Raw genomic sequence first — 27,143 nt, forward strand, 5'->3', positions numbered from 1 at the left:
TAAGGAATAAATATCAGAAATAGAAAGTTAAATAGGTACCTTTAAAAGGCATCTCAGTCGCACAGGAGCTAAATCTTTGCTTTGGAAAACAAACTTCTATAACTTTTAAGGTGTCCTTTAATTTACTGTTTCACTAAAGAATGCTTTAAGTTAATACTTTGATTTTAAGAATTTGCAAGGCTTATCATTGACATAATTTAGGAAAATCAAAGTCTAATGAAACATTGCCTTTCTGAAGCATAATTAGTTAATAATTGCGACATCAATCACAAGCCCAAGGAAATATTTGGGTTGTTTATCTATGGCAAACTGTCAAAATAATTCTGCTTGGTAAAGGCGGCTTTCCCTTTTGTCTAGAAAGGCACTCTGTGCTTGCCTTCAGAAGCCTTGTGTCCAATTTCTTGGCCTCACCCCTTTCTGGCTGCTGCACCAACTTCAAGTTCCTCGGCTGTTTAATTGTCTGAGATTCTCTTCTTCTAATATACACCAGAGGTTATCACATCTGGTGTCCTAGGCCTTTCCAAGCAACACAGGGAAACTGGCAATGCTTGTCTTTAGATGTCTGCTACCATCCTTATCATTGCCAGGTCCTACTTCTTCTAGACTCAGTTTCCACATATAAAATGTGAGGGTTAAGCCCTGACCAGTGTGACTCAGTTGGTTGGGAGTCCTCACAAAGACAAAGGTCACCGGTTGCCGGTCCCTTGTCAGGATGGGTACAAGAGGTAATCAACCAATGTTCCTCTTTCGCATTGATGTTTCTCTCCCTCTCTTTCTCCCTCCCTTCCCCTTTCTCTGAAAATAAATAAGTAAATAAATAAATAAAATGTAGGAGTTAAAAATGCTTACCCCATAGGATTGTTGAGAGAGGACTGATCAACAGAGTGCTTATAGAGAGTATAGTATAGTATCTGGCACTTAGGTACTAAAAAATTATTACTGTCCCCTACACTACCCACAAAAGAAGTAAACTATATGGCAATAGTTGGTAAAACTCTTACAGAACATTTCATTTTTTAGAAGGGTTTCAAAGTGACAAGTCTACCTAGGGCTTCACCAGTCTCTGATCTTCCCTCTCCCACTGGGGCAGAAGGTAAGTTGGGCCCTTCAGGCAGTGCCCAGACCATGGGGGGTAAGCAATGACTCCTCTTTAGTGGGTCTGCAAGATGATCCAGAATTTAATGTAAACCTCATAAAAGTATGTTTAGAATTTTTAGGTGTTCTTTATTGCAGACTAGAAATTACACTGAAAAGTACCCAAACAGAAAAAAATCATTTACCCAGTCAAAAGCATAACAGCATAACATGATCTCAGGGTTTAGGAGTCCACAAGAGTGAGTGACTGGTTTATCTTTCCAAAAGTTTAAAAACTACTGCTTCAGTGACCAGCGACGAGAAGACTGTTGGCTAAAATGAGGGTAACAGCCCCAGAGTAACTTTTAGCCCTGTGTACTCTTTCCTTTCTGGAAGGGTCCTTTAATCATTGCTAGCTAAGGAAAGTGCATGTTTCCTAAAATGTAAATGAGAGAAGAGAAACTGAGATGGAGAGAGGAGGAACACACACTGCGTTTTGAAATTCTCTAGCCAAAAAGTTGTATCCTATCCTTCGTTTCTCTTCCCTTGGGGTAGGCCAGTCTTTAACTGGTGTTCAGTCCCCTCTCTTCCCAGGGTCTCCTAATGTGGAGATGTAACGCCTTAGGAACGGTCACTGGTAAGACATATGGCTCTGGAGTGTTTAGCGAGAACTGCTTTCAGAGAAACTTAAGAGCCAAAAGTTACTTCTGGAGCGTGTGGGGCTCCTGGGAGCCTCCCTCAGACAGCAACCCTGGCAAGTCAAAGCGACCTCATCGACCTCATCGATAGGTCGCGGGCGGCTGGCAACTCGGCGACCGTGGTCGAAGGCAAAGGTGTTTCGCACCCAGCCCACTCACATGAGCCTGGCCCCCGCCGGGACTTAAACGTAACCAACAACGCGGGTCTTGTGTTTACACCACGCCAGCCCAGCCCCAAACAATTTCCTTTGATGCCTCCGCTGTAAATATTTATCTCACATATAAATCAGGGTTCTGCTAACAAATCCTCTTATTTCTACTAAACTGAAGTCTACCCTGCAAAGCCCTTCCCCTTGTGATTGTGTTTGAAGGTACACATATCTGACACTTTCCTAAACAGGCCTGCAGAGGACGCCGCCCAGGGGACGATTAACGGGATCGTTTGTGTCACCCCTGAACACACGTGGGCACGCCAACTCCACAGGCGGGCACATAGAAGGGACGCGGAACCGAGGGCAGTTATTTTCCAGTCAGTGGGTCTCATGGAGAAAGATGCCAAACGCACTTCCCGAGCCAGCTGAACTCCGCGGGCACCTAATCATTGCCAGATGTGGGGAGGGCGCACGGAGAACATCCCCGAGTCCTGGAGAAAACGCCCGGCCGACCGCACATCGAATTCTAGGATGGAGAAACGGCAACACCAGAGAGGAAAGCGGACCCTGGAGAGTGGGGAGTGCCGCAGAGCAGAAAGCAGACTGGAGGAAATGATACCTCCACTCTCCTCGGCATCTTTTTTCAATTAAAAAGTTGGAAACTCGAATCCATAAACAACGACTTAGGGCTTCGAACTGTTTCGCAGGGACACGATGAAAAGGGGAATAGTCGCATACTTCCGAACCCCAACCTCTGGGTCTCCTCCCAACCCGGGAGGCCGAAGCGCTCCAAGTGTGCACGCACCAACCCGGCGCCCGCTCTTACCCGGGTCTCCACTCCGAGGAAGTTCGCGCAGGGACGCACCTTCACCCCCTACCGCACGCCCCAAAGCCCGCCCGGCCCCCGGCGCCGCTGCCGTCCTACCTTTCATGGTGACGGAGGAAACGCAACGCCAGCCAGCGAGCTCCGCGCCGCCAAGGAAGTTCGCGCTGAGCAGCGGTCACTATGCACCCATGGCAGCCGCGCCGCGCGACGGCCCTCAGCGCACCAGCCCTCGCTCACAGCCGCCGCCGCCGCCCCGCGCTCCCAGCTTGGGGATCTGTGCCGTGGGGCTGACGCGCGCGCCGCTCACCCCAGGCGGGAGGCGCCGCGCCCGCCAGCGCCCCTCCCCCTGGTCCTCCGGGGCGCGCCGGCTGCCGAGCCCGCGCCCCTCTCGCGCCCTCCCGCGCCCGCCCGGCCCTCGGGCCTGAGTTCTCTCCTGCCCTGTCACTTCCTCGCCTTGCCTCTCTCCTCGCTCTTGCTCTCCCAGGTTCTTTTTCCCTTTGGACGAGCAGCATAACGAAGTCTCCGGGGTGGTTAAAGTATTCCTTCTGGGTGTGCGCGAAAGGTGCTGCTTCTGAGCTTGTTTCTAGACCCCAACCTACCTGGAGGGTAGAGCCAAAGAGCTGGGGAGCAGCAGTGTCGCGGGGGTGGCAGGGTTTGGTTGTCTCTTCCCAAATGGTCTGGGGCATGGAGGGTTAAATTGGGGGAGAAAGTCCTCGGGGTCCCAAGTTTCTGAGTGAGCTAGTTGACGCCTGCCCGAAGGAAACAGGGCAGCAAGAGAGCGTGCTCACTGTCACCTGGGAAGAGCTGTCGCTAAATCCGAAGCCACCATTAAAGACTGTCCCTACAGAACTCGGAGCAGAATTACAACTCTTGGACCTTCCAGGAGAGAGGCAGAGGCAGAGACCAAAAAACGCACTACATGCCCCTTGGTTGGAAAAGTCACCCTTATCATGTCGACCTGGTTTTATTACGAAAGGAAAAGCAGCTTCATACTACATTCCCCTCATTGTGGCCCATCATATTGCGCCACTATGTCATCTTTCCTTTTAGGAACCTTCTATCAGGCCCATTGCTTTATTGCTTTAAAACTTAAACTAAGTGGTAAGTGGAGCTGTGAGGAGGCAGAGATGCGAAGAACTTTCTTCAACAGCAATAAAATGAAAGATTATTATATTACTTACTAGTACACCAAAAGCAGTACAATTCTGGCTGCGCAGTGGCTACAGTTTTACAGATTTTCTTTCCTGAGGACGTGGTGACGCTGGTGTAACCAACCTATTGATTCATTCTAGTGCCCAGAAATGAATACATTTTAAAATATTTCCTGGACTGTCCGTTCCAGAAGCGCTCTTTTTTAACATTACGGGGAAACTTGTACAAGACTAGAAATGAAAACTAAAAAAACTGGCACTCTTTTTTTCGCTTTAGTAGTTGATGACACCACAGGGTTCCTCAAAGTTAATATGGAAACTTGTTCCAGCTCTCACCAAGATACCTGTCTTGTCTTGCAGACTCCCTGAAGGGAGCCCAGGATATGAATTCTCAGCCCAGAGCTTACTAACCAAATGTTGGGATGGAGTAAGACCACCAGTTTCTTTGAGTAATAGTTTCTCCAATGGAAAAATGGAGAGAATTTTGGCTCCAGTATTTGAATTTTAAAAATTATTTAAAAAAACCTAACTTATAGATATGACACCAAAAACACAGCCAACAAAAGAAAAAATAGATACATTGGATTTAATAAAATTTTTTGTGCATGAACAGACACTATCAGAGTGAAAAGGCAACCCACAGAATGGGGTTTGCAAATATTCCAAGAAACATACAGAAAATGTTTGCAAACCATATATCTGCTAAGGAGTTAATATTTAGAATATGTAAATAACTCCTACAACTTAACAACAACAACAACAACAAAACCCCAAACAACCAAATCCAAAAATGAACAAAGGCTCAAACAGATGTTTCTCAAAAGAAGATACACAAATGGCCAATAAGCATAGACAAGGTGCTCAACATCACTATTAGAGAAATGCAAATCAAAACTACAATGAGATACCACTTCTCATCCACTAGAATGACTATTATAAAAAATAAGAAATTTTAAAACCACAGAAAATAACAAGTGTTGGTGAGGATGTGGAGAAATTAGAACTTTTTTGCATTGCTGGTAGAAGTGTAAAATGATGCAGCCACTGTGGAAAATAGTATGGGGGTTTCTCAAAAAATTAAACAAAGGATTACCATATGACCCAAAATAATCAAAACAGGGACCTGAACAGATATTTGTATACCACAATAGCTAAAAGGTGAAAACAACCAAAGTGTCCATCAATGGATGAATAAACAAAATATTATATATACTAACAATGGAATATTATTTATCCTTGAAAAGGAAGGGGATTCTGACACGTGCTAAAACATGGATGGATATTGAAACATTATGCTCAGTGAAATAAGCCAGTCGCAAAAGGATCAATATTGTATGGTTTCACTTATATGAATTAACCTAAAGCAGTCAAATTTGTACAGAAAGAAAGTACAATGGTGGTTGCCAGGGGCTGAGGGGAGGAGAGAACGGGAAGTGTCAGGTTTGCAAGATGAAGAGAGTTCTGGAGTTGGGTGGTGCTGATGGCTGTTCAATAATGTGATTGTACATAATGCCACTGAACTATACACTTGAAATGATTAAGATGGTAAATGTTATGGTAGGTGTATTTCACACAATAAACTTTTTTTTCTAACAGAAGTATGAGGTTGAAACCCCCCCCCCCACACAAAAACCTAACCTTATCATGGTAGTTACAATGAGCCAGACTCTCACAGACCTGCTGATGAGAAAGCAGACTCAGTAACTCTTGAGAGTACTTCTGGAAAATTGTCTCCTCCCTCCAGCCCCACTACTTTCAGCACACAGTGGATTGACCCACTCTGGAGTACACAAGGGCTGGAGGATGTGGTTACATGCATATCATTCGCTAATCAAGATTTCTCTGATCAAGAGCTCTGGGAGGAATTGAAGATTGAGTTGGGACCCCAGGAGAGAGGTCAAAGGCAAAGTAGAGGAGAGTGGTGTGGTTGGAAAGGACTGAGTCAAAGCTGTAAAAGTGCCTTGAACTCTTCAGTGGAAATGGGCTGCAGGACCTCCACATCATACTCAAGCTTCCCAACTTCCGGCAGCAGGAGCCGTGCCCAGCATTCATATCACTTTTATAAACCTACAGAAGATATTGTCTCATTTAATCCTCACCCCAACCCTGGGCTAGTATTGCCTTTATACTGATGAAAAAGCCCAATCGCCCTTGCCTCCCTGCTTTTCCTCAATCCCAGTCCTGAAGACGAGTAGTGCTTGCCCTCCCAAAATATGACACCAAAAACACAGTAAACAAAAGAAAAAATAGATACACCGGACTGCATCAAAATTAAAAACTTTTGTGCATGAACAGCTACCAACAGAGTGAAAAGGCAACCCACAGAATGAGTAAGATAGTTCTCCATCCAGGAGTCTAGTAGGTGAGACAAATTGGGCAGCAAAGGCTTATATGTCTTTTTGAGCTAAGTATAAGGGGGAGGGGGTTGTGGTTTGGAACTTCAAAGAGCAGGAAGGCAAATCACATGGAGATAGAAGAGCAAATGTTTGGTAAATTAATGTTTTCTGGGCCATCTTTAACAAAGGGACACACAGAACTTTGATTAAATGGGCCTTGCTAGGTTCCCACCTGTCTATTACACACTACTTCATATTACACTATAGTTATCTACGATGATAGCTCCCTTCCAGGAGCAGATCCTCTAAGTCCCTTCTAGGCAGCTCCAGGGAAGGTCAAATGTTTTTCTTTTAAAAAATTTTAAATTAAATTTATTGGGGTAACATTGGCTAATAGGGTCATATAGGTTTCAAGTATATATTTCTATGATATATATATATATAAATATAAATATATAGATATGTATTTCTATCTGTATATTGGTGTGGCTCAGTGGACTGAGCGCTGGCCTGTGAAACAAAGGATTGTTGGTTCGATTCCCAGTGCACATGTCTGGGTTGTGGGCCAGGTCCCCAGTTGGGGGCACACAAGAGGCAATCACACATTGATGTTCCTCTCCCTCTCTTTCTCCCTCTCTTCCCCTCTCTCTAAAAATAAATAAATAAAATCTAAAAAAAGAAAAATAACCAACTTTGTCCTGGCTCGTAGATCAGTTACTTGGAGTACCGACCTGATACAGCGAGGTCGGTCGATGGTTTGATTCTCGGTCAGGGCATATGCTAGAGTTAACCAATGAATGCATAAATAAGTGGAACAACAAATCGATGTCTTTTTCTCTCACCTTTCTCTCTCTAAAAATAATTTTAAAAAATAACCAGCTTAAAATAATCAATATATCCCAAGGCATATTTTGTGGTGCCAAACTCTGCTTCTGTCTTACCTGCTACAAGACCACCAGCCTCAGGACTGTTCCTGGAGCCTGTTTTTTTTTTTTTTTAATTTTATTTTTATTGTTTTTCTATTACAGTTGTCCCACTTTTTCTCTCATTGCTCCCCCGCCCAGCCTACCCCTTCTCCCGCAGTCAATCCCCACCCTGCTGTCCATGTCCATGGGTTATTTGTACTAGTTCCTTTACTAAACCCTTCCCCTACTTACCTCCCTACTCTCCCCCACCCCGATAACTGTTACTTTGTTCCTTGTTCAATTTTGTTTATTTGTTTGCATTGTTCATTAGTCTCCTGTATCAGGTGATATTATGGTATTTTTCTTTCTTTGCCTGGCTTATTTCACTAAGCATAATTCTCTTTAGTTCCATCCATGTTGTCACAAATGGCAGGAGTTCCTTCTTTCTTTCTGCTGCATAGTACCTGGAGCCTCTTCTTAAGTTCAGTGAAAAGGCAAGAACCAAGAAAAATGGAAATGTGGCTGCTGGGTCTCAGCTTGGAGAGCTGCGTAAGTCGACAGGTAAGCTGAAATTTTTTCATCATGACCTGGGAAGATGACCAGTTGTTCTGTTCCAACTTCAAAATGTCAATGACTGTTTTCTTACTAGTCTTCAGATATATTACACCTGGACATTTCAGACTATTGTCCTACATAAAAAAGGATTTTAAAATTTATTTTTGCTCTCAATGGGTGCCTTTTGCAGTAACATGAATGAAAGAGATTTACTTTGGTCTCATCTTTATTTCTTTCTTTTCTTTTTTTTTCATTCATCTGGTGGAAATGAAATGTGTTAATATGAGCCATGCTGCAGTCTGGTGATTAGTAGAATTTGACTCTGTATTAGGCACCTGTTTGATTTAGGGCAGGCCTCTAACATTTCTAGACCTAAGTATTCTAGCTGTAAAATGAAAGGTTTTTCAGACCAGATCATTTCCAAGGTCTTTTCAGCTCAAAAGCTCTAACATGGAATACATACAGAACAAACACATAGAAAATGCGAATGTTGGAAATTTAGACATATTTGTAGATATATATATATGTCTATGTGTGTGTGTGTGTGTGTGTGTGTGTGTGTATACACACACACTCAGTTATATGTATATAAGGAGGGACCCCCCAAAAACTGGAATTATCTTCTGGAGGGCAGGCCCCTTATAGTACAGGTCTCTCTGACTAGGTGAGTATTTTAGGAACCCATTTGTGTCAGTTTACCAGCTGGCATTGTTGAGAGGCTGCCTTTGACTTCAGTGAATTTTTGTTTGAAGAGACTTTCAATGAGTTTGCCCATTTCATGATGGGTGATTTATGAGTGCAACTGTCCACACCGTGCTGAGTGTTCAGAAGTTTCTGACCAAAAAATAGCATGACCCTTCTGCACGACCCTCCCCAATCACCTGATACCACCCCAAATGACTTTTATTTTTTGTTTTGCCAATGAAAAAAGTCCTCAAAGGGAAATGTTTTGCTGACATGGAAGAGGCAAAACAAAAAGCAGCAAAAACACTAATAGGCATCAAAATCAACAAGTTCAAAAACTGTTTTGAACAGTGAAAAAAAGTCTTGATAGGTTTATTGCATCAAATGGAGAGTACTTTGAAGGTGATTGAAGTTTAAACATGTAAGAATAAATACACATTTTTTCAATAAATAAATTCTGTTTTTTGGGGTCCCCCTTATATATGATTATCTTTATCTAAAATATGTCTGAATTTCCAATTTTTCATAGTGATCAGCTATAAATACAAATGTACAAATATATATACAATGTACAAAAATATATACTTGTAGCTGATCACTGTGAAAGTTGGAAATTCAGTCATACATATATTTGTGGTTGATCACTTTTTTAAATATTGGACTATCTCAGAGGTATATATTTGTCCATGTTTCATGCAGATATTCCTGGTACATAGCAAGCCTTCAGTAAGTGGTTCTTGGATGAATAAGTGAATGAATATTCAAATGCAATTGAAACAAATCCAAAAGATAGAGGAGCTGTTTTATCTGTTAATACATTCTCACCCACCCTTAAAATGAGCCTCATCTCTATAGTAATAATAATAGCCATAGCTGACATTTATTGTTTTCTGTGTTCTAGACCCTGCGTGTAGCCCTTGATATACATTATCTTATTCATTAGATTTAGAAAATAGTTGACACTTCAGAAAAACCACTTAACTTTGTGCATCAATTTCTTCATCTGAGGAATGAGGACGAAAATATCTATCTTACAATGTTTTGGGAGAGATTAGAGATAATAGTTTAAAATATCTCACACATTGCCTGTCACTTAGGAGAAGCTCAGTAAATTGCACTAATTTTTTCATAGTAATTAATTTCTTATCTTGTATTTTTCTTTTTAAATTAAAATAGAAGACCAAAATGACAATAGGTAAAGTAATATTTTTCTATTATTTTATATGAAATTACCATTTACCTGAGCAGGGAAGAGTAATAAAAATAATTTAAAATGACAGTTTTATATTTAAAAGTAAAGAAGAACAAAAATAGAGATTCTAAAGAGAACTACCTTAAGGATAGATTAAAATGTTTATAATCCACATATACATTGTTACTAAGTATGGTGCTTGAACATAATTTGTTCTCTAAAGTAATTTAAACATTAACTTTATAAATATTGTTTATACTATAATTTGATTAATAATGGTGAAAAGGTAAACTTTGGTTAAGCTTTATCAAAATTGTTACAAATTCCAAATAAGTGTATCAAGATTGGTGAAGTTTCACAGTACCTTTTTATTCCTATGTGATACTATCTGTTGATATTATAGTCTTTCAAGCCTGGCAGAATTTTATTTTACTTCTTACTTTTTATAAATAACTAGCCATTTTCATTGCAGTTTTTGACTTCTATAAATAACTTATATTACATTTTTATTTAAGATTAAGATCCAGTAATTTTTAGTTATTTATATCTCTCATTGAGACAATACCTTATTCTTGAGTTTAAATTTTTCTCTACCTTGAATGTGCTAAGCACATACAAATAGTGCACATCAATATCCTAAAAGACTTATTTAAAAACAAAGAGCATCAGAACTTCAAATAATTTACTAAATAAGATCTTTTCATAAACTTTATGCTGAATTTGAAAGGTGTTTATTGTTGAGTGCTTCTATGCTGTGGTGAATTCCCACATGGCCCATTAAGTTGATCTGCTCTATAAATGTTAAAAGTTGTGGATTTCCAATCACACACAATTAAAATATTTAGTATTCCATATAACGAAAGCTAAAGCACAGAAGAGTTCCACAACTCTTTCAGCCCAAGACAACCAAGAATAAGGTTCCATTAAGATTCCTATTAAATGGCCCTGGCCAAGTGTCTCAGTTGGTAGAGCATCATTCCAATGCCCCAAATTTGTGGGTTTACTCCCCATCAGGGCACATACTTAGGTTGCAGGTTTGATCTTCTATCAAGGCCCATACGAGAGACAACTGATCAATATTTCTCTCTCTAAAAGCAATGATAAATGTGTCCCTGGGTGAGGATAAAAATAATAAAATAAATAAAAACATTTAAAAAGATTCCTATTGAATGTGTTCAAAACAAACACATCTTTGAATATGATTTTCCAACAACTGCAGTTTAACTGAATGTAAAACTTGAGACTGAATTTTATAAGTAAATTCTATTTTATCTCATCAATGGAGGAAGTATGGCTAATAAAATCTTTAAATATTTTACAAAATATTAGAATCCTAAATTTTAATGTGCTGTAGGGAAAATGTCCACAAGTGAGAACCCAGGGTCCTGGTTCCATCATAGATCATAGCTAGCTCTGGTGGGACCTAACAAGTCCCCCCATGTCCTCGTACATGCTCTGGGCAGCCCATCCCCTGCCCCCCCCCCTTTTTTTCTAGCAACTACTTCTGACCTTTTTCCCAAGGACCCTGCTTGACGCCCACCCTCTCACCTTCAGCAAATGACCTTATCTACTCCTCTACAGAAAAACAGAGGTTATCTGTCAGGAATGCCCTCCAACTTCCTGCACACTCCCCCGTTCCTATGCCGGACACAACTTATCTTTCTCGGCAGCTGGCCTTTCGGCTTCCCCCTATTGTTATAAGGCAAGGTATCTTATCTGCCATTCATGGCTTCCTGTCCACCTGTTCTCAAACCCCATCTGTCCCCCCTCTCACACCTCATCCCCATCTGTTAGAATTGCCTATGTCTCTCCTCTCTCTCCCTATAGATTTCTCTTTTACTTCCTATACTCGTTGTCAGAGCCAAGCTTCTGAAGTCCTCTGCACTTGGCAATGCCTAGGACCCGTTTTCTCTTTAAACATCTGCTACCCCTCTGCTGCCACACGGTGGCGCTGGCCCTACTAGAACAAAGGTCATTCGAGCCATTCAAACCACCAAATCCAATGGATACTTTGCTTTTCCCTCCTTGGTTCATCTAACTTCTCTTCTGTTGACCACTCAACTTCTGGAATCTCTCTCCTCCCTCTGATAGGTGTTATCAGTTCTCTCTGATTCTCCCATTAACTCCAACATTCTTTACTCTTGGTCTTCATTGCAACTCCTCCCACTTAATGGCCTGGTTTCAAAATAATGATGCTCCTAAGGATTCTGCCATCAGCTGTGCTTCCAACATTTGAACAACTGTTTGTTTCTGATTATCTCTGTTTCCTGCCTGAACTTTTCTGCACTCAAGATACAAATATCCAATTGCTTAATTAATATTCCAAAACCTTTTCCTTTCATGTAGAATTTCAAATTTACTGGCATCAAGTCCATAGTAGTCTCTTGTGATTTTTAAAAATCTCATCTCTGTATTTATATTATATCTCTTCTTGTTCCTGATATTACTTGTCCCTTCTTTCTGCTAGAAGTTTGTTTATTTCAGAGAAAACAGCTTTGGCATTGCTGATCTCTCTCTCTCCCTCTTTTCTCTTTCTCTATTGTGCTTCGACTCTTGCCTTTAATTCTTTTCCTTTCTTTGGTTTAATTATGACTTTTTTTCCCAGTCCTGTTGAGTTGAATACTAACTCATCTGTAAGTTTCTTATGTTTTGTCATTGATGGACTTAAGGATTGTGGAAGATATTTGTTATTTGGGGGTGCGGTGTCTAGCATCTACTACATATATGTATTTTCTATTATATTTAGGTGATTTCCCACCACATGAGTGTTGAAGGGAGGCAAAAGCTTCTTCCCACTACAGAAGCAAAAAGGCCACATACTTGTTGTCTCCACTTATAAAAGTATAGAATTTTAAGTTGCCAAGTATTATCTCTCAACAAGTTAGCTTCTGACATAGTATATATCGTTGCTGAAAAGAAGTTTGATATAAGTCTAATTGCTATTTCTTGGCCTTTACTCTGTATTTTCTGACAGGTTCTTAGGATTTTCTTTTTATTCTTGAGATTCTGTGGTTTCAGTTATAATGTGTTTAGGTACAAAATTATATTTATCTGCTTGGTACCAGCAGTATACTTTCAATGTAACAACTCATATCTTGCTTCTCTTCTGGGAAATTCTCAGCCATTTACCTTTCTCTCAGATCACATCAATTCGATTCTTTTGGAATGTCTCCTTGATGTACACTGGAGTCTCTCTCTCTACGTATCTCTAAGTGTTTTTTCATATTATTTATATTTCTGTCTCTCTGCATTGGATTCTAGGTGAATTCCTCACTACTATCTTTGCTTTACTGTGTCCTTCTAGAGTTTTATAATTAATTTTATAAATTTTAATGAATACATTGTTTAGTTTCAAGGTTAATAATTTTCTTTTACATATTTACCTATTTTCATTTCTTTCTGATTTTGTAATAATAATTCATACAATTATTATGGCTATGATTTCTTTATCTTTGGAAGCATCCTAAGATACTTAGTTTAAAGATTTTTTTTAAAGATTATCCCATTCATTTAATTTCATCTGGAATTAATTCTTGTTCTGAGAGGTGATCTTATTGTTGTCTGTGTAGCTTCTTCACTTCCCTGGAATAGAATTGCCTATTCACACCTGTACTCTGGCTTCATGGTGGGTGGAGTATACTTTCTCGCCTCTAACTGACAGTTGTATACATTTGTTTGTCAGACTAGGCTGTAACCTCCTTCAGAGCAGGTAACATTTTATTTTTCAATGTCTAACACCAGATTTGATATTTAGTATGCACCCAAAGAATGCTTGTTGAATTGATTGGGTTAAATACAGGTAAATCTTTTTTTTTCCACTACATCTTCTTTTTTCTCATTGATAAATAAAGGAGTTAGACTGAATGACCTCTAAGAATTCTTTGAGGCTCATCATTCTGCCATTGTTATGCCTTGAATGTATATTTTAACTATAATTCACACGTAAATGACTATTTATAAATAGCATGTAAATCTTTAAGTGTTTCAAACCTGAAAATATAATGACAGTATAATTGATGGTTGCTTTAATTAATGTTTCTAGTTCATTCTGGGTTTTTGTTTTGTTTTGTTTTGTTCTGTTGCTGTCTAAAACAGACTAAAAACAAAAGGTAAAAGAAGACTATCAGGTAAAAAATATACCTTATTCCAGATATATAGTACACAATTACTTTTGATACTTTAATGTAGTATTTATATTTTTATTTAAAGTACCTGATTATAGTTTCATTCCAATGGGAATCTTTTATTTGCTCTTTTTGTTGGATTTTATGTTATTTTTATTGTTTTAAAGATTTTAAAACCTAGTCAATGGAGATCTTAGCTAATGTGATGCAAATTAAACTATTTTGAAAATCAGAAATTTCATTTTAATTTCTCCCTGGCTTGGCTTCCTCAGACTTTTCAGATTCGTGTTGGAGATTTCAAGCACCTATAAACAGCATGAAATTTAAGCAAACTGAAAGTTTGGTTCTAGTCACTCAGGGCCTACTAAAATTTTCCATTCATTAATTTCATTCATTCAGCAAGCATTCATGCTGTGTTTATTAGGAATTAAGCACACAATAATGACAAGATAGAGTGGGTTGTGGCCTCAAGGATCTTAGCATTTGGTGGGGGGGGGGGGCAGGAGAAGCAATTAAATAAGTTAGAAAAATACCATGTGTAAGTCCTGTTGGAGAACCCATGATTTTGTAATCACGAGTTAGAGAAGTGTTGAGCAACTACAAAGCAAATTCATAGAAAGGAAACGAGGCATCTCCCATGCAAAAAGCAAACCCTAACCCATTGATAACATAGGTCAGTGAGGACAAACTGGCTTTCACCAACCCCATTCCTACCGAAACTCAGATCCAACCCAAACCATGTCTACAGTCAAGGTACAGAAGGCTGCAAGAGTTCATTCAGTTAACCTACACTCAGTCACTTCTCTGGGCAAAACACTCTGCTAAGTGTAGAAAATACAAACACACACCCTTCTAGGCTCTTACCTTCTAGAAATAATGATAGCTAACTAACATTAATTGATCACATAATTAAGCAAACAATCTGCTGACTGCTTTGTGAGTATGGTTCTTACTATTATTTCCACTTTACAGATGAGAAAACTGAGGCTCAGAAAGTTAAGTAGCCTGTTCAGGGTCCCACAGGTGATTAGGGTCAAAACCACAGCTCAAACTCATGGCTGTCTGACCTTCAAGTATTTGCATTACACCTGTCCACATAGTCTGAGCAGCAGGACTCACTTGGGGGTTTGTTGGAAGCAGATGCAATGTCCATAGACAGCAGTGCTCCAGTTTCCTTGCTGAGCAGGGGATATGATGAGAACTGGAAAACTTCGGGGGGGCTGATGTGAATTGCCAGGTGTATGAGTTTGACTATTTTCCCTTCATCATTCTCAAAGGTGAGAGATCTCTGTGATACTTGATGGCCAATACTCTGATTTTCTCTTTCCAAAGAGAGAGGAAACTTTAGTGCCCATTAGAGGAGCTTTATTAGTCTTTATATATGTACAGAGTTTCTTCTAAAAATAAACTTTTGAATATGCTGGCTTTTTTCTTTAGCCCTGATTACAATTTTAGTTCTGTTAGCTACAAAGCTATAAGATTACTAAAGGATAGTCATATTACTTTCCCTAATTGAATGTGCATTATTTCCAACTCTAACTCATACCCAAAAATGTGAGTGTCTAAAGAATCTATTTGTGTGTGTGTGTGTGTGTGTGAGAGAGAGAGAGAGCGAGAGAGAGAGAGAGAGAGAGAGAGAGAGAGAGAGAGAGAGAGAGAGAGAGAGAAAGAGAGAGAGGATTTCTCACTGAAATATTTTTAAGTCTGGAAATTTTTCTAAATTTTTTAGCACAAAACAGTCCTTTCTTCCTCCTTCTTTCCTTTTTTATATTTTTATAAATGGGTAGTATTTGTTATTGCTAAAATAATTTGAAACATTTTTTCAGCTACTTCAACAATACAGTGATACCTTGGCTAATGAAGATAATTCATTCCAGGATCACATTCGTTAGCCAAAATCTTCATTAGCCGAAACGTAATTTCCCATAGGTTTCTATAGAAAATAATTTAATTCGTTCTGGATGCTGCCCACGGAGTGTGCACCATGCTGACACCGGTATGAGAATAGTTTCTCTCTGCGGCACTCTGGAAGTCCCTCTCTAGAAGGTCAAAGGAATGGCCCTCTCTCATCTTCCTATACATATCGTCATCAAATCCAAAGCAGTTTATGTTATCAGGCGTCTCACTTCTCACTGTCTTGAATGTAAACAACCCAGTTGAGTTGGTGCGTCTACCCTATGTGGTGTGGTCAGTTCATTTTTCGTCACACACATACAGATGAAAAAGATAAGCTCTTGAAACGGCCCAGCCGTTCATGTTTGCTGCTATATGTTAACGCACACATCCACTAAAACATTCATTAGCCAAGGTCGAAAAACAGCGAAAAAACTTTGTTAGCTGAAAAATTCATTAGCAGGGTCACTCGTTAGCTGAGGTATCATTGAATTTTATAATTTTCTCTATAAAGTGAAATTGCACTGATTCTTAAGAAAACGTAACAAGCAGGACTATTTCAAGAATGTGTAAATAATCTTACTTCCTTTTTTTAAAGTATATTTTATTGATTATGTTGCTAAAATAGTCACAATGTTTTTCCCTTTGCTCCCCTCTGCCCAGTATCCCCCTTCCCTCCAGCAATTTCACCCCACTTAGTTCATGTCCTTTCCTATATTATTCTTAACTTCACCCTGTCCAACTGGGAACCTGACGTGCAACCGAGTCATGTGCCCTGACTGGGAATTGAACCAGCAACACTTGGCTCTCAGGCCGATGCTCAGTCCACTGAGCCACAGCAGCCAGGGCCTCAGCTATTCTTGATTATCAGTCTTTCAGACGCTTTTTCGAAGTCCCTTATCTTTGTAATCAATTGAACTATGTGTTTAGAATGATGATTCATTCAATTATCTTCTCTGCACTGTGTACTTCTGTTCTCCCTAATAATTTGTAGTCTGTGATTGTTTATAATTTTTTATGGTGTTGGTTTCTCCCACAAAACCCTTGTGCCTCAGGCTCAAGGGGTATGAACCCCATAATTATTCAGAACAACCAGGTCTGTTTTTTGCCACCGACACTTACTCAGGGGCTACGACTTCCCTGATTCCTGAAGGCCCATAGCAGACCAAACTCTAAGTTCAGTTTCAACTCTAGGGGAAATTTTTAAGAAGCTTCCCCTGAGACAGTAGTTTGCTTCAAAATCAAGGCCTCTGCCTGGAAACTCCGATTTCTGATCAGCTGCTTACCCTTCACAAGGTCAACCTTAGCACTCAGTCTCTGGGCTCCTCTTGCTGGCTGTCAGCCTATTACTCATCACAGACACCAGGCGGGGGCGCTGTAGAGGGCATCTGTGTTTGGATGGACTTTGTGATTCCTTTCAGCGCTAAGAGCCTAGACCTGCCTGCTTTTATGGCCCAGTGCTTCTCCTTGATAGTCAGCTTTTATTTGCTCCTATACCAATCTGCTTAGAGATGCAAACCAAAATTTCATAATACCCAGGTGAGTTCCTTGACCTGACATCAAACCCCTCTGCCACCTTTATGACCCTTGTCCTGACACACATCCTGCCTTGTTGATCAGATGGCAAAGTTACAGCAACCTTCACAATAGAAATCTTCATAGTTGAAGCCATTACATACCAAAGAAAAACATGAATCATTGTGAAAAGTATAGTAGCCCCTCTCTATATCGCAGTTCACTTATCGCAACCTCACTGTATCGCAGGATTAAAATATATATATTATATTTAATTTTTTATCGTGGATTTTTTGCTGTATCGTGGGATTTTGCAGTACTGTATACGTATGTTGTTAAAGTTACATAGGTTTAAGAGTGTAGAATATATTTAAGAACATAAGAAGTGTTTATAAAAGTGTGGAAAAGGTTAATAAGGGAGTGGGAAAGGTTAAGGGACTGGGAATGGTTTATAAGTGTGTGGGAAGGGTTTATAAAGCCTTAAAACATATATAAATACTAAAATAAATGTAAGGTTCCTACTTCACGATTTTCACGTATCATGGGGCGGGGTAGGGGGGGGCGGTTCTAGAATGTAATACCTGTGATAAGTGAGGGAATACTGTCCCTGAATGCAAGACTTTTTGGGTCGAAGAAATTTCAAAGCATCATTTTACCTGGAGAAAAAAGAGAGATAATGTAGATGAGGTTTAGTAAATATTTGGCTACAGTTCAACAGGATGAAATCTTGGTTATCAGATAAAAGATATGTCTAAGCATAATCTCCAATGATGTAATTATTTTATTCACCGATCATAGATCAAGCTAGAGATAAGACAAAGACTGTTAGACAAATCTTATAAGAGAGTAAGTTTACTCAGATAATAGTTACTCATTGTCAGTAGTCACTCATTTATTCTACACACTAATGCATTTTTCTTGATGATCCATTTTGAGAGAGACAGTGTTCTAGATGCTGAGGACGCTACAAAGCATCTAGGGTATTTGACTCTCCAGTGTGGAGACAGATAGGTACCCAATTGTCTCAACATACTGCAAGCAATATTAATGAGTGGAAGAAAGAGGAGATGGTTTCCCTGGGAGTCCAGAAGTCTCTGCAGAAGTGGTAATGTTCCAAAAGATTTAAGTTCATTTTGTGCTCTGTCCATATGCAGAATCCTTCCTCCTTTTGCCATCTGGAAGTTCCCAGGTTTGAAGAATCCTTTACATTCTAAATAATTATAAATCTCTAAATTTTAGGGAGATTCAACCCAGTCTGCCATTATCTGAAAGAAAGCTGTTAGTAATAAAAACCCATCTAGTTATCTCTAGTGAGATATGTTCTCTGAATGATACAAGATTGAAGTCATTTGACCATACCTGAAAGTTAGTCAGGCTTCACAATGCTGCCTTAATAACTCTGAATGGCAAAAACAGGTATCAAAATCAGTCCTCCTGGATCAGGATTTTCAGCAGAATACTTTGAAATATAGACTCTGAGAATCAGAAAACTATAAAGTAGTCACATTCTCCTAACTGAGACTATTAATAGGAAATTGAGTACCAACTATGCAAAGTTCATTACTAAACTAAAACGAGACACCAACGACTTCCAGCCAAGATGGAGGCATAGACAGACAAGCTCTGTCTCCCTCCACAACTAAGAAGGAATACAACTACCTCAAAACTAGAGACAACCAGAAGTTCCAGAAAACCAAACTGCATAGAAGTCCAGCAAACAAAGATATAAAGAAGAATTACCCAACCAGACAGGAAGGAGGGGTGGAGCCAGGGTGAAGAGGACACAGTGTGGTGGCAGCAGCAGTGGTGGCAGGCCAGCAGAAAGTGCAGTCACACATTTTAAAAAGTCAGGAGGGACACCTGGGGAGCGTTCCGAACTCCTCACCGGACATCGCAGCTCACAGTCCCAGCACCAGGGAAAACCAAGTATCATTGCTTCTGACTGTGCAGACCAGTTGGGGTTGGGGTGGAGGCAGAAACTGCTGGTCTCAGCAGGGTCCGCTTGTTTGAAGGACCCCCACACTCCTGGAACATCCACAGACCCACACACTCTGGGAACGACAGCCAGGGCAGCAGCTAGAGGGGCGCCAGTCTGGTGCGGAAATGGGAGAGGTGCCTGGAAAAGGAGCGAGTGCCAGGCAGGCGACATTGTTCCCTCTCAGACCCCCCCCCCCCCACACACAGTACCACAACTTGGTGAAACAGGTCGCTCTGTACTGATGAATCCCTAAGGCTCTGCCCCTTACAATGTAACAGGAGTGACAGCTCTACCTGGGACTCGGAGGCAAACAAACACAGGAGCCTGTCAGAATAAGGAGACAGAGAAGTAAGGCCCAAAAGGGGAAATGGGTCAAGGTTTCAGTAGGAGAACTAAGCCGACAAGGAGATAGCCAATCTAACATATGAGGAGATAGACAACCTAACAAATGCAGAATTCAAAACACTGGTGGTAAAGATGCTCACAGGCTTGACAGATATGCTTAAGTATGGCAGATGCATAAGGGAAGAAGTGAAGGCTCTGCTAAGTGAAACAAAGGAAAATCCACACAAAATCAATGGTGAAGGGAAGGAAACCGGGGTTCAAATCGATGATTTGGAACATAAGGAAGAAAAAACAGTCAACCAGTGCAGAATGAGGAAGCAAGAATTGAAAAAAATTAGAAAAACTTCCCAAATTTTGTGAAGGAGATGGACATACAGGTACAGGAAGCACAGAGGGTCCCAAGCAAGCTGTACTCAGAGGGGACCACACCAGGATGCATCATGATTGAGATGCCAAAGGTGAAAGACAAAGACAGAGTCCTGGGGGCAGCAAGAGAGAGGTAGAGAGTTGCCTACAGTGGGCAGGGGTCGGGGGTGCCTATAGGACTATCAGCTGATTTCTCAGAGGACACTTTGCAGGCAGGAAAGGACTGGCAAGTAGTATTTAATGTGATGAAAAGCAACCTGCAACCAAGATTACTGTATCCAGCAAAGCTATCATTTGGAATGGAAGGGCAGATGAAATACTTCCCAGACAAGGTGAAGCTAAAGAAGTTCACCATCACCAAGCCATTATTATATGAAATGACAAAGGGACTTACTTAAGAAAAAGAAGATCAAAATTATGAACATTAAAATGACAACAAACTCACAACTATCAACAACTGAATCTAAAATATAAGAACAAAATCCAACTAAGCAAAGCAGAATAGGAACAGAATCATAGGTATGGGGGGTCATTTGGAGGGTTATCAGCTGGGAGGAGGGAGGAGGAGAAATGGGGAAATGGTGCAGGGACTAAGAAGCATAATCGGTTCATACAAAATAGACAGGGTGAAGCTAAACAACTTATATGCATGACCCATGGACATGAACTAAGGGGAGTGGGATTGCTGGAGGGAAGGGGGTTACTGGGCAGAGGGGAGCAAAGGGGGAAAAATTGGAGCTACTGTAACACCATAATCAATAAAATATACTTAAAAGATTAAAATGAACTGAATCTTAAACATTGAAAATATTCAAAACAAATAATGCAGAAAAGGAAAACAGTTTCCATATCAAATTCCCACTTCCAAAGATCAGCTTTTCTTTTCCTCTTTCTTTCCTTTTTCCTTTTCCTCCCTCCCTCCCTTCATTCCTTCCTTCCTTTCTCCCAAACCTCCTCACTTCTCTCTTTCTCTCTTTTTAGTGAACACTTTTTTTTCCTTGGTGTACCTTTGGTTCTTGAAATGAACCAAATTGCACTTTTCCATGGCTCACTCTTAAACTATATGGTCAATTGAAAAATAGGAACACAACACTTACATGGCAACTGCTTTAATCTGCACATTTACTAAAACTATTAAACATAATTCATTGAAACTGTAATTTTTCAAAATACATTATTGAAAGCACCATCAAAAAAGCAGGTGGACTCAGTACTACCGTCTTTTACATTTACTTGCCACTCTCCAGCCCATTTTCCATTCTACTCCCCCTGTTCCCTTCCTTTCCACCACCTTTAACTAGCTAACTTCTATTTATTCAGATCTCATCTTTGCCAGGAAAGATATCCTTAAATACCCTCTGTTCCCAGAAAAAGCCAAGGACTCCTCCCTGGGGCCCCAACTTAGCCCTTTCACTGACTTGTAGTAAGCTGTTTTTATTTTTAAAGACAAACACTGTATCAAGTGCCATCTTTAATCCTGTCTGGCACAGAGAAGCCAAAAAAATATCTGTGAAATTAATGAAAGAATTTGGTCACCATATAAATTAATAACTAGAATTATAATAATAGCGGATATCTGTTAGGTGTGTGTAATATGTCAGGCACTGTGCTAAGCACTTTACATGTACTTAATTTCATTTTATCTTCAAAACAGCCATATGAAGTAGATACTATGTTTCTCCTCATTTTGTAGATATAGACACTGAAGCTTGAGGGATTAAATAACCTGTCTAAGGTAAGATGACAAAGGGTCAGAACTCCACTCCCATTGGTCTGACTCCAGAGTGCATGCTCTTAGGGACTCAATTTTGCAGTCTATTCAACAGATGTCCCTTTAAAGGGAAATTATAACTAGCCTGTTCTTAAAGGGTTGCATTCTCCAGAAACAGATATCTTTTAGATGATCTCTTTTTGCACTTTTTTCTTCGAATGTCTCAACAAAGGCTTGTTTAGATGCCAGTCAATTATACCTGATGATGTCTCTCTAAAACATTACTTCTCACATGTTATGTTTCAAGCTCACAATTCTTTTTAACTCAACAGGTCTTGTGATGTGGTAGAAAAAAAAATGAATGGACTAGGGGGGTCATAACTCTTGCTGGCCCCATCTTGACTGAGTTGAGGGTTTAAGTAAGTCACTCAACCCCTCTGCACCTCCAAATTTGTGTTTGTAAAGTAAGAGTCTTTTTTAGCCCTTACATTCTCGGATCTTGGAATCTATTCTTTCAGGTTTCCAGCTCTCTGCATTGTAAAACTTGGAAGACCCTTATACAGTGACATGTTTTGTGAATTTAACTTTGGCTCTTTACTTTCTCTGTCAGACATGTGACTTTCAGAAAGGCAGGATGAAATAAAGTACTGAGTTAACCACCCAGAATAATTCAGGCCAAAAAAAATAAGTGCTAATTAGATCTTTTTTTTGTATTTGCCTGAATGCACTGATTTATCTGAACTGCCTAACCAAATTGTGCCGCCTCTGATGTACCATTGTCCATTGCCTATGAGGACCCAGCTAGACGCAATCAGGTCTTTTACTGTCCAGATACTAATCATAACACGATGTCTTCGGCATCCACAAGGAGAAAATACAAACTTTGAAGCTAAATCCCAGAAGACAGAATTTTAATTGGGAACAGGAGAAAGAAATCTATTTCAGTAGAAAATTGTCCATAGTTCAATGTGGATTTGTCTGTAATTATTCCCAACAGATTCTTCACTCAACCAAAGCCACTGTATCTAAAATAGATAAAAGTCACTTTTTTCTCAGAAAAATAAATTGAAAAAGCAAAGACCACACCAAATCAAGTCTTGGCATGGAAGAAAAAGCTCTTGGTAGAGCTGAGGATAGGGTGAAGTAAGTCTGTGGGATTCATCCACAGCCAGAGCAGGGCTTGTCATGACATCAGTATCCACTCTATATGTGGGGTTTCTGTCTCCCCAGAACATGAAATCAGGGGTCTTCAATTCTGGGTGATCTGTTTTTCCAATATATAATCCTATCATAGTATCACTTTCCCCTTTTCCAATTTCCTCTCCCCTCTCCCCTAACCTCCACTCCTTCTCCCTCATACTCTCCAACACCCACTCCCACATGGACAGACTCTCACATATCATAAAGTCAAATTCAAGACTCAGTCTTCCATTATATGAGAAAAACTAAAAACAAGAGTGAAACATAAAGGTTATTTACTAACATAATGGAATTTTAATGTTGAAATTTCTTTAGGAAGCACCTAGACAAACTCTGTATTTTACCATGAGTCAACAAGCTTGAGAAACTTAAGTGATTATCACCTGTATATTATACAACTGGACAGGATTAAAATCCAACTCCCAACACACAGACTTTCCTTGTCATCATCTGATTACAGTAACACTTTAGACATAAAGTTCTGCACTTTACAAAGCACTTTCCCATATGAGAATCAGCCTAGGAATTAGACCACGTGGCTATTTATAACCCTTATTATTATTTATACAAACAACAAGGTTAAATGAGTAAATATCCTCCATCGGGTCACTTGGTCATTAAGTGGCAGAGTCAAGGCTTGAACTCTGGAGTCTTAGACCATCTACTTTCCATATTGTCTTCCTATGCTCTCTCACACTTGTATTTTAGAGTCAATTTTGCATATATTAGTTTATATATGTTAACAGAAATGATCTGGTTTGATAGCAAAGCTCCTAAGTGTGAGATTAGTACTATAAAATGGGGAAAAATCTATTTTCTCAGAGGTACTTCCTGACTCAGCCTGTAAGCACCATGGCCAGTCTGGATACATTCACTCAAAGTCTTCACTTAAATGTAATATTCTAGATCTAAGGTCTCATCTATTTTATCATCAATCTCATCCCCAAACTAAGAATAGAAGCAGCGCAGGTACATTTTAGGGCAGGAACAACAATAAATACATGAAAACTACAAGTCAGAGCCAGCAGTTCCTGGTGTCAGGCCCAGGGAACCCAGCTGCAGGCCCACTCAGATGATACTAAAACTGTTTGGGGGCCTATGTTTTAACCCGTGCACCCCCCCACTGCCCCCACTTAGAGTTATATCATGAAAGTTTTCCACGTTCAAAAGTACATTTCTATAACAAGGTTTGTAATAGCTGCATAGAATTCCACTTTATATAAGTACTGTATTTTATCTAGCCAATCCTGGGTTGTTGAATTAAGGTTGTCTCCATTTTTCATGTTACTAAATAAAAATATCATCAAAATCTAACTAAAAAAAATCTAAATTATTTGTTATGGTTCCTTTCCTAGTTGAAGACAATAAGAAAAATTTAGAGTATAGAAAGTCAGGAAGATGTAGCCTGACATGCGAATGAGTGTGTTTTTCCCCTGAATGGTGTTTGTTCGGTGGTTTGGTTGATGCCACACAAAGAGAGTTGGTATTTTACAAGAAAAAGAGAAGCTAATGAGGAGTCATTCATTCACTTAGACAGTCAGTTAAGAAATATTTATTGCACACAGATGTTCTAGGCATTGTGCTAGACATGTACTAGACAAAGATGACTTAAGACATGCACATCATCTTGGTCAAAACTCACAGTCTGGTGGCATGACGCATTAGTGTATGTGTCAGTCCTCCTACTGAGAACATGAGCTTTTCAAAGACAAGAAGGAAATTGATCCTTTCTCTGCCCATGTGGTACCTACTTCAGTGATTTGTGCCTAAAAATTCACAGTAAACATTTACTAAGAGAATGAGCACATTTGACCTAATGTGAATGATTAGAGTCACTGTACTTTCCAATAAAGAGGAAAAAATCTCAGGGTTATGTCAAAGAAAGGCAACTCTATTTATTTCTTGTGCTAGAAGAGACTGATTTTGACATTTTGCAGCATTGTATCTTTTGTATTGGCTTTTTTTTTTTTACCTTTTATTATTTGAATTTGAGATTTGGGAGCATTGTATCTCTTACATTGACTTGATTTTTTACCTTTTATTATTTGTTTTGGGTCCAGTCTACTCAAGACATTAGTTACTAGTTACCCAGTTTCTTGTTACTAAACACTGTTAAAATTAAATGTAATTAATACAAACCTTAATAAATAATAATAGACTATTAAAATATTAATCAGGCATTAACAACAACAGAATAATTTTTATCCTTGTTCCCAACAGTATTTCCAATATCTTTCTTTTATCCATGAAGATCCTCTAAACCTAATTTTTAGAAGAAAATTTTTATGATTGGTCAACTAAAATTTAAAACACTCCCTGGTTTTTATTTATATTTTATTTATTTATCTTTTTCTTTTTTATTGAATTATTGGGGTGACACTGGTTAACAAAATTACACAGGTTTCAGTTCAATTCTACAACACATCATCAGTACACTGTATTGTGTGTTCACAACCCAAGTCAAGTCCCCTTCCATCACCACTTATCCCCCCTACTCTATCCCCCACCTCCCGCCACCCAACCCTGTGATCAACACATTGTTGTCCATGAGTTTTTTTCTTTCTTTTTTGCTCAATCCCTCCACCTCCTCCATCCAGCCCCCATCCCCAGCAGCTGTCAGCCTTCTCTCTATGAGTCAGTCTCTGTTTTTTTTAGTTCATTTTGTTCATTAGATTCCACATATGAATGAAATCATATGGTACTTGTATTCTCTGACTGGCTTATTTCACTTAACATAATGCTCTCCAGGTCCATCTGTGCTATCACAAAGGGTAAAATTTCCTTCTTTGTACAGTCAGGTAGTATTCCATTGTGTAAATGTATTGCAGTTTTTATCTACTCATTTACTGATGAATGCTTGGGTTGCTTCCAAATCTTGGCTATTATATATAATGCTGCAATGAACATAGAGGCACATACATTCTTTTTTTTTTTTTTTTTTTTTTTTTAAGTATATTTTATTGATTATATTGTTACAATAGTTCCAATTTTTTTTTCCCCTTTGCTCCCCTCCGCCCAGCACCCCCCTTCCCCAACAATCCCCTCTCCAAGTCCATGCCCATGGGTCGTACATACAAGCTCTCCCGCCTCACCCTTTCATATATTCTTCTTCTTCTTTTTTTAAAATTAATTAATTAATTAGTTAAATATTTTAACAATAAAAAATAACAATTCCTCCCTCTCAGACTTAAGACCCTTTACAATCTTATAAAGGACAATGGATGAAGGTCTCGAGCTCCTCTAGCTGCTTCAAGCTGGACATGGTCGTCGTCCTACCTACCCGTGGGTCAAGAAATCCCTAATAAGAGTGGGGATGTGGAGGGGAGGGTGGCCTTCCCACAAGGGGAAGGATCGTGCAGACTCCAGGTTGGTTGGCTGTCTCTGGACAACGGCATGCTTGGTTTGACAGGCTGGCATCCTTGTTGTATTCTGGGGGCAACAGGGTTAAAGGACATCATTTAATCCGTAACCACTAGATGACAAAAGACAGGTATTAATTTTTCAATGTCCCACATTAGGGAAAAGAAGGGCTTCTTTGGAGGAAGGTGTGCCAGGTACATCTCACCTGTCCAAAACCCTTTTGCCCATTATACTTATTTTGGACTGAGGGAAATATTTTAGGTTTCCCCCATCTCAGGCCTCTGGGCTTTTTCTGTCCAAGCCATTAGGATAGAAAAGAGAATCCAGTTTTAAAGTGAAGCCCACAGACCACCCCGTTCTTCACCAACCCAGCCACTTAGTTCAGCCAAACCATTGAGTCTCAGGAGGCAGCAATGCAGACAGGATTAAGTGAGGCCTATGCATACAGATAATCACTCAGGTAATGAGATTGTAGGCTTATGCCCTTTGAAAACAGAAAACACATGTTAATTTATGTAACATAACCCACATACAAGTCTCTAAATCTGTAGGACTGTCTTATCGGAAGGAAAATCCTTGTCCTTCTAATATTCACTGAACTTGCATTTCTATTCTTTATATTTTTATTCCCCCCCCACTAAAAAATTTTCTGTTTGTTTGTTTTTCCACTACAGTTGTCTCACTTTTTTTTCCCCCTCTTGCTTCCCTGCACCCTGCCCCCCCCCACAGTCAGTCCCCACCCAGTTGTCCATGTCCATGGGTCATTCATACATGTTCTTTGACTAGACCCTTCCCCTTCTTACCCCTTCTCTCCCTCCCATCTCCCCCTTTGTTACTGTTAGTTTATTCCTTGTTTACATACCTCTGGTTCAATTTTGCTCATTTGTTTGTGTTGTTCATTAGTTTCCTGTAACAGGTGACAGCATAAGGTAATTTTCTTTTGTTGCCTGGCTTATTTCGCTAAGCATAATTCTCTCTAGTTCCAATCATGTTGTTGCAAATGGTAGAAGTTCCTTCTTTCTTTCAGTACTTATTCATTGTCATTTTCCCCCTTTGTACTCGTGTTCCTCTCTGTCTC

The 27,143-nt window shown here is 39.7% G+C and overlaps 1 protein-coding gene across 1 annotated transcript in view; it reads right to left on the reverse strand.

Moving 5' to 3' along the window:
* Positions 1-3,039, reverse strand: part of COLEC12 (collectin subfamily member 12) — a 204,106-nt gene extending 201,067 nt beyond the window's left edge. The window contains exon 1 of the mRNA XM_090285759.1: positions 2,850-3,039. Coding sequence (XP_090141885.1) covers positions 2,850-2,856 — 7 coding nt within the window. The 5' untranslated portion in view covers positions 2,857-3,039. The remainder of the gene's footprint in view (positions 1-2,849) is intronic.
* Between the last annotated feature and the right edge of the window lie 24,104 nt (positions 3,040-27,143).

Source organism: Furipterus horrens, unplaced genomic scaffold (assembly GCF_987537825.1).
Source record: "Furipterus horrens unplaced genomic scaffold, mFurHor1.1.pri manual_scaffold_8, whole genome shotgun sequence".
NCBI lineage: Eukaryota > Metazoa > Chordata > Mammalia > Chiroptera > Furipteridae > Furipterus > Furipterus horrens.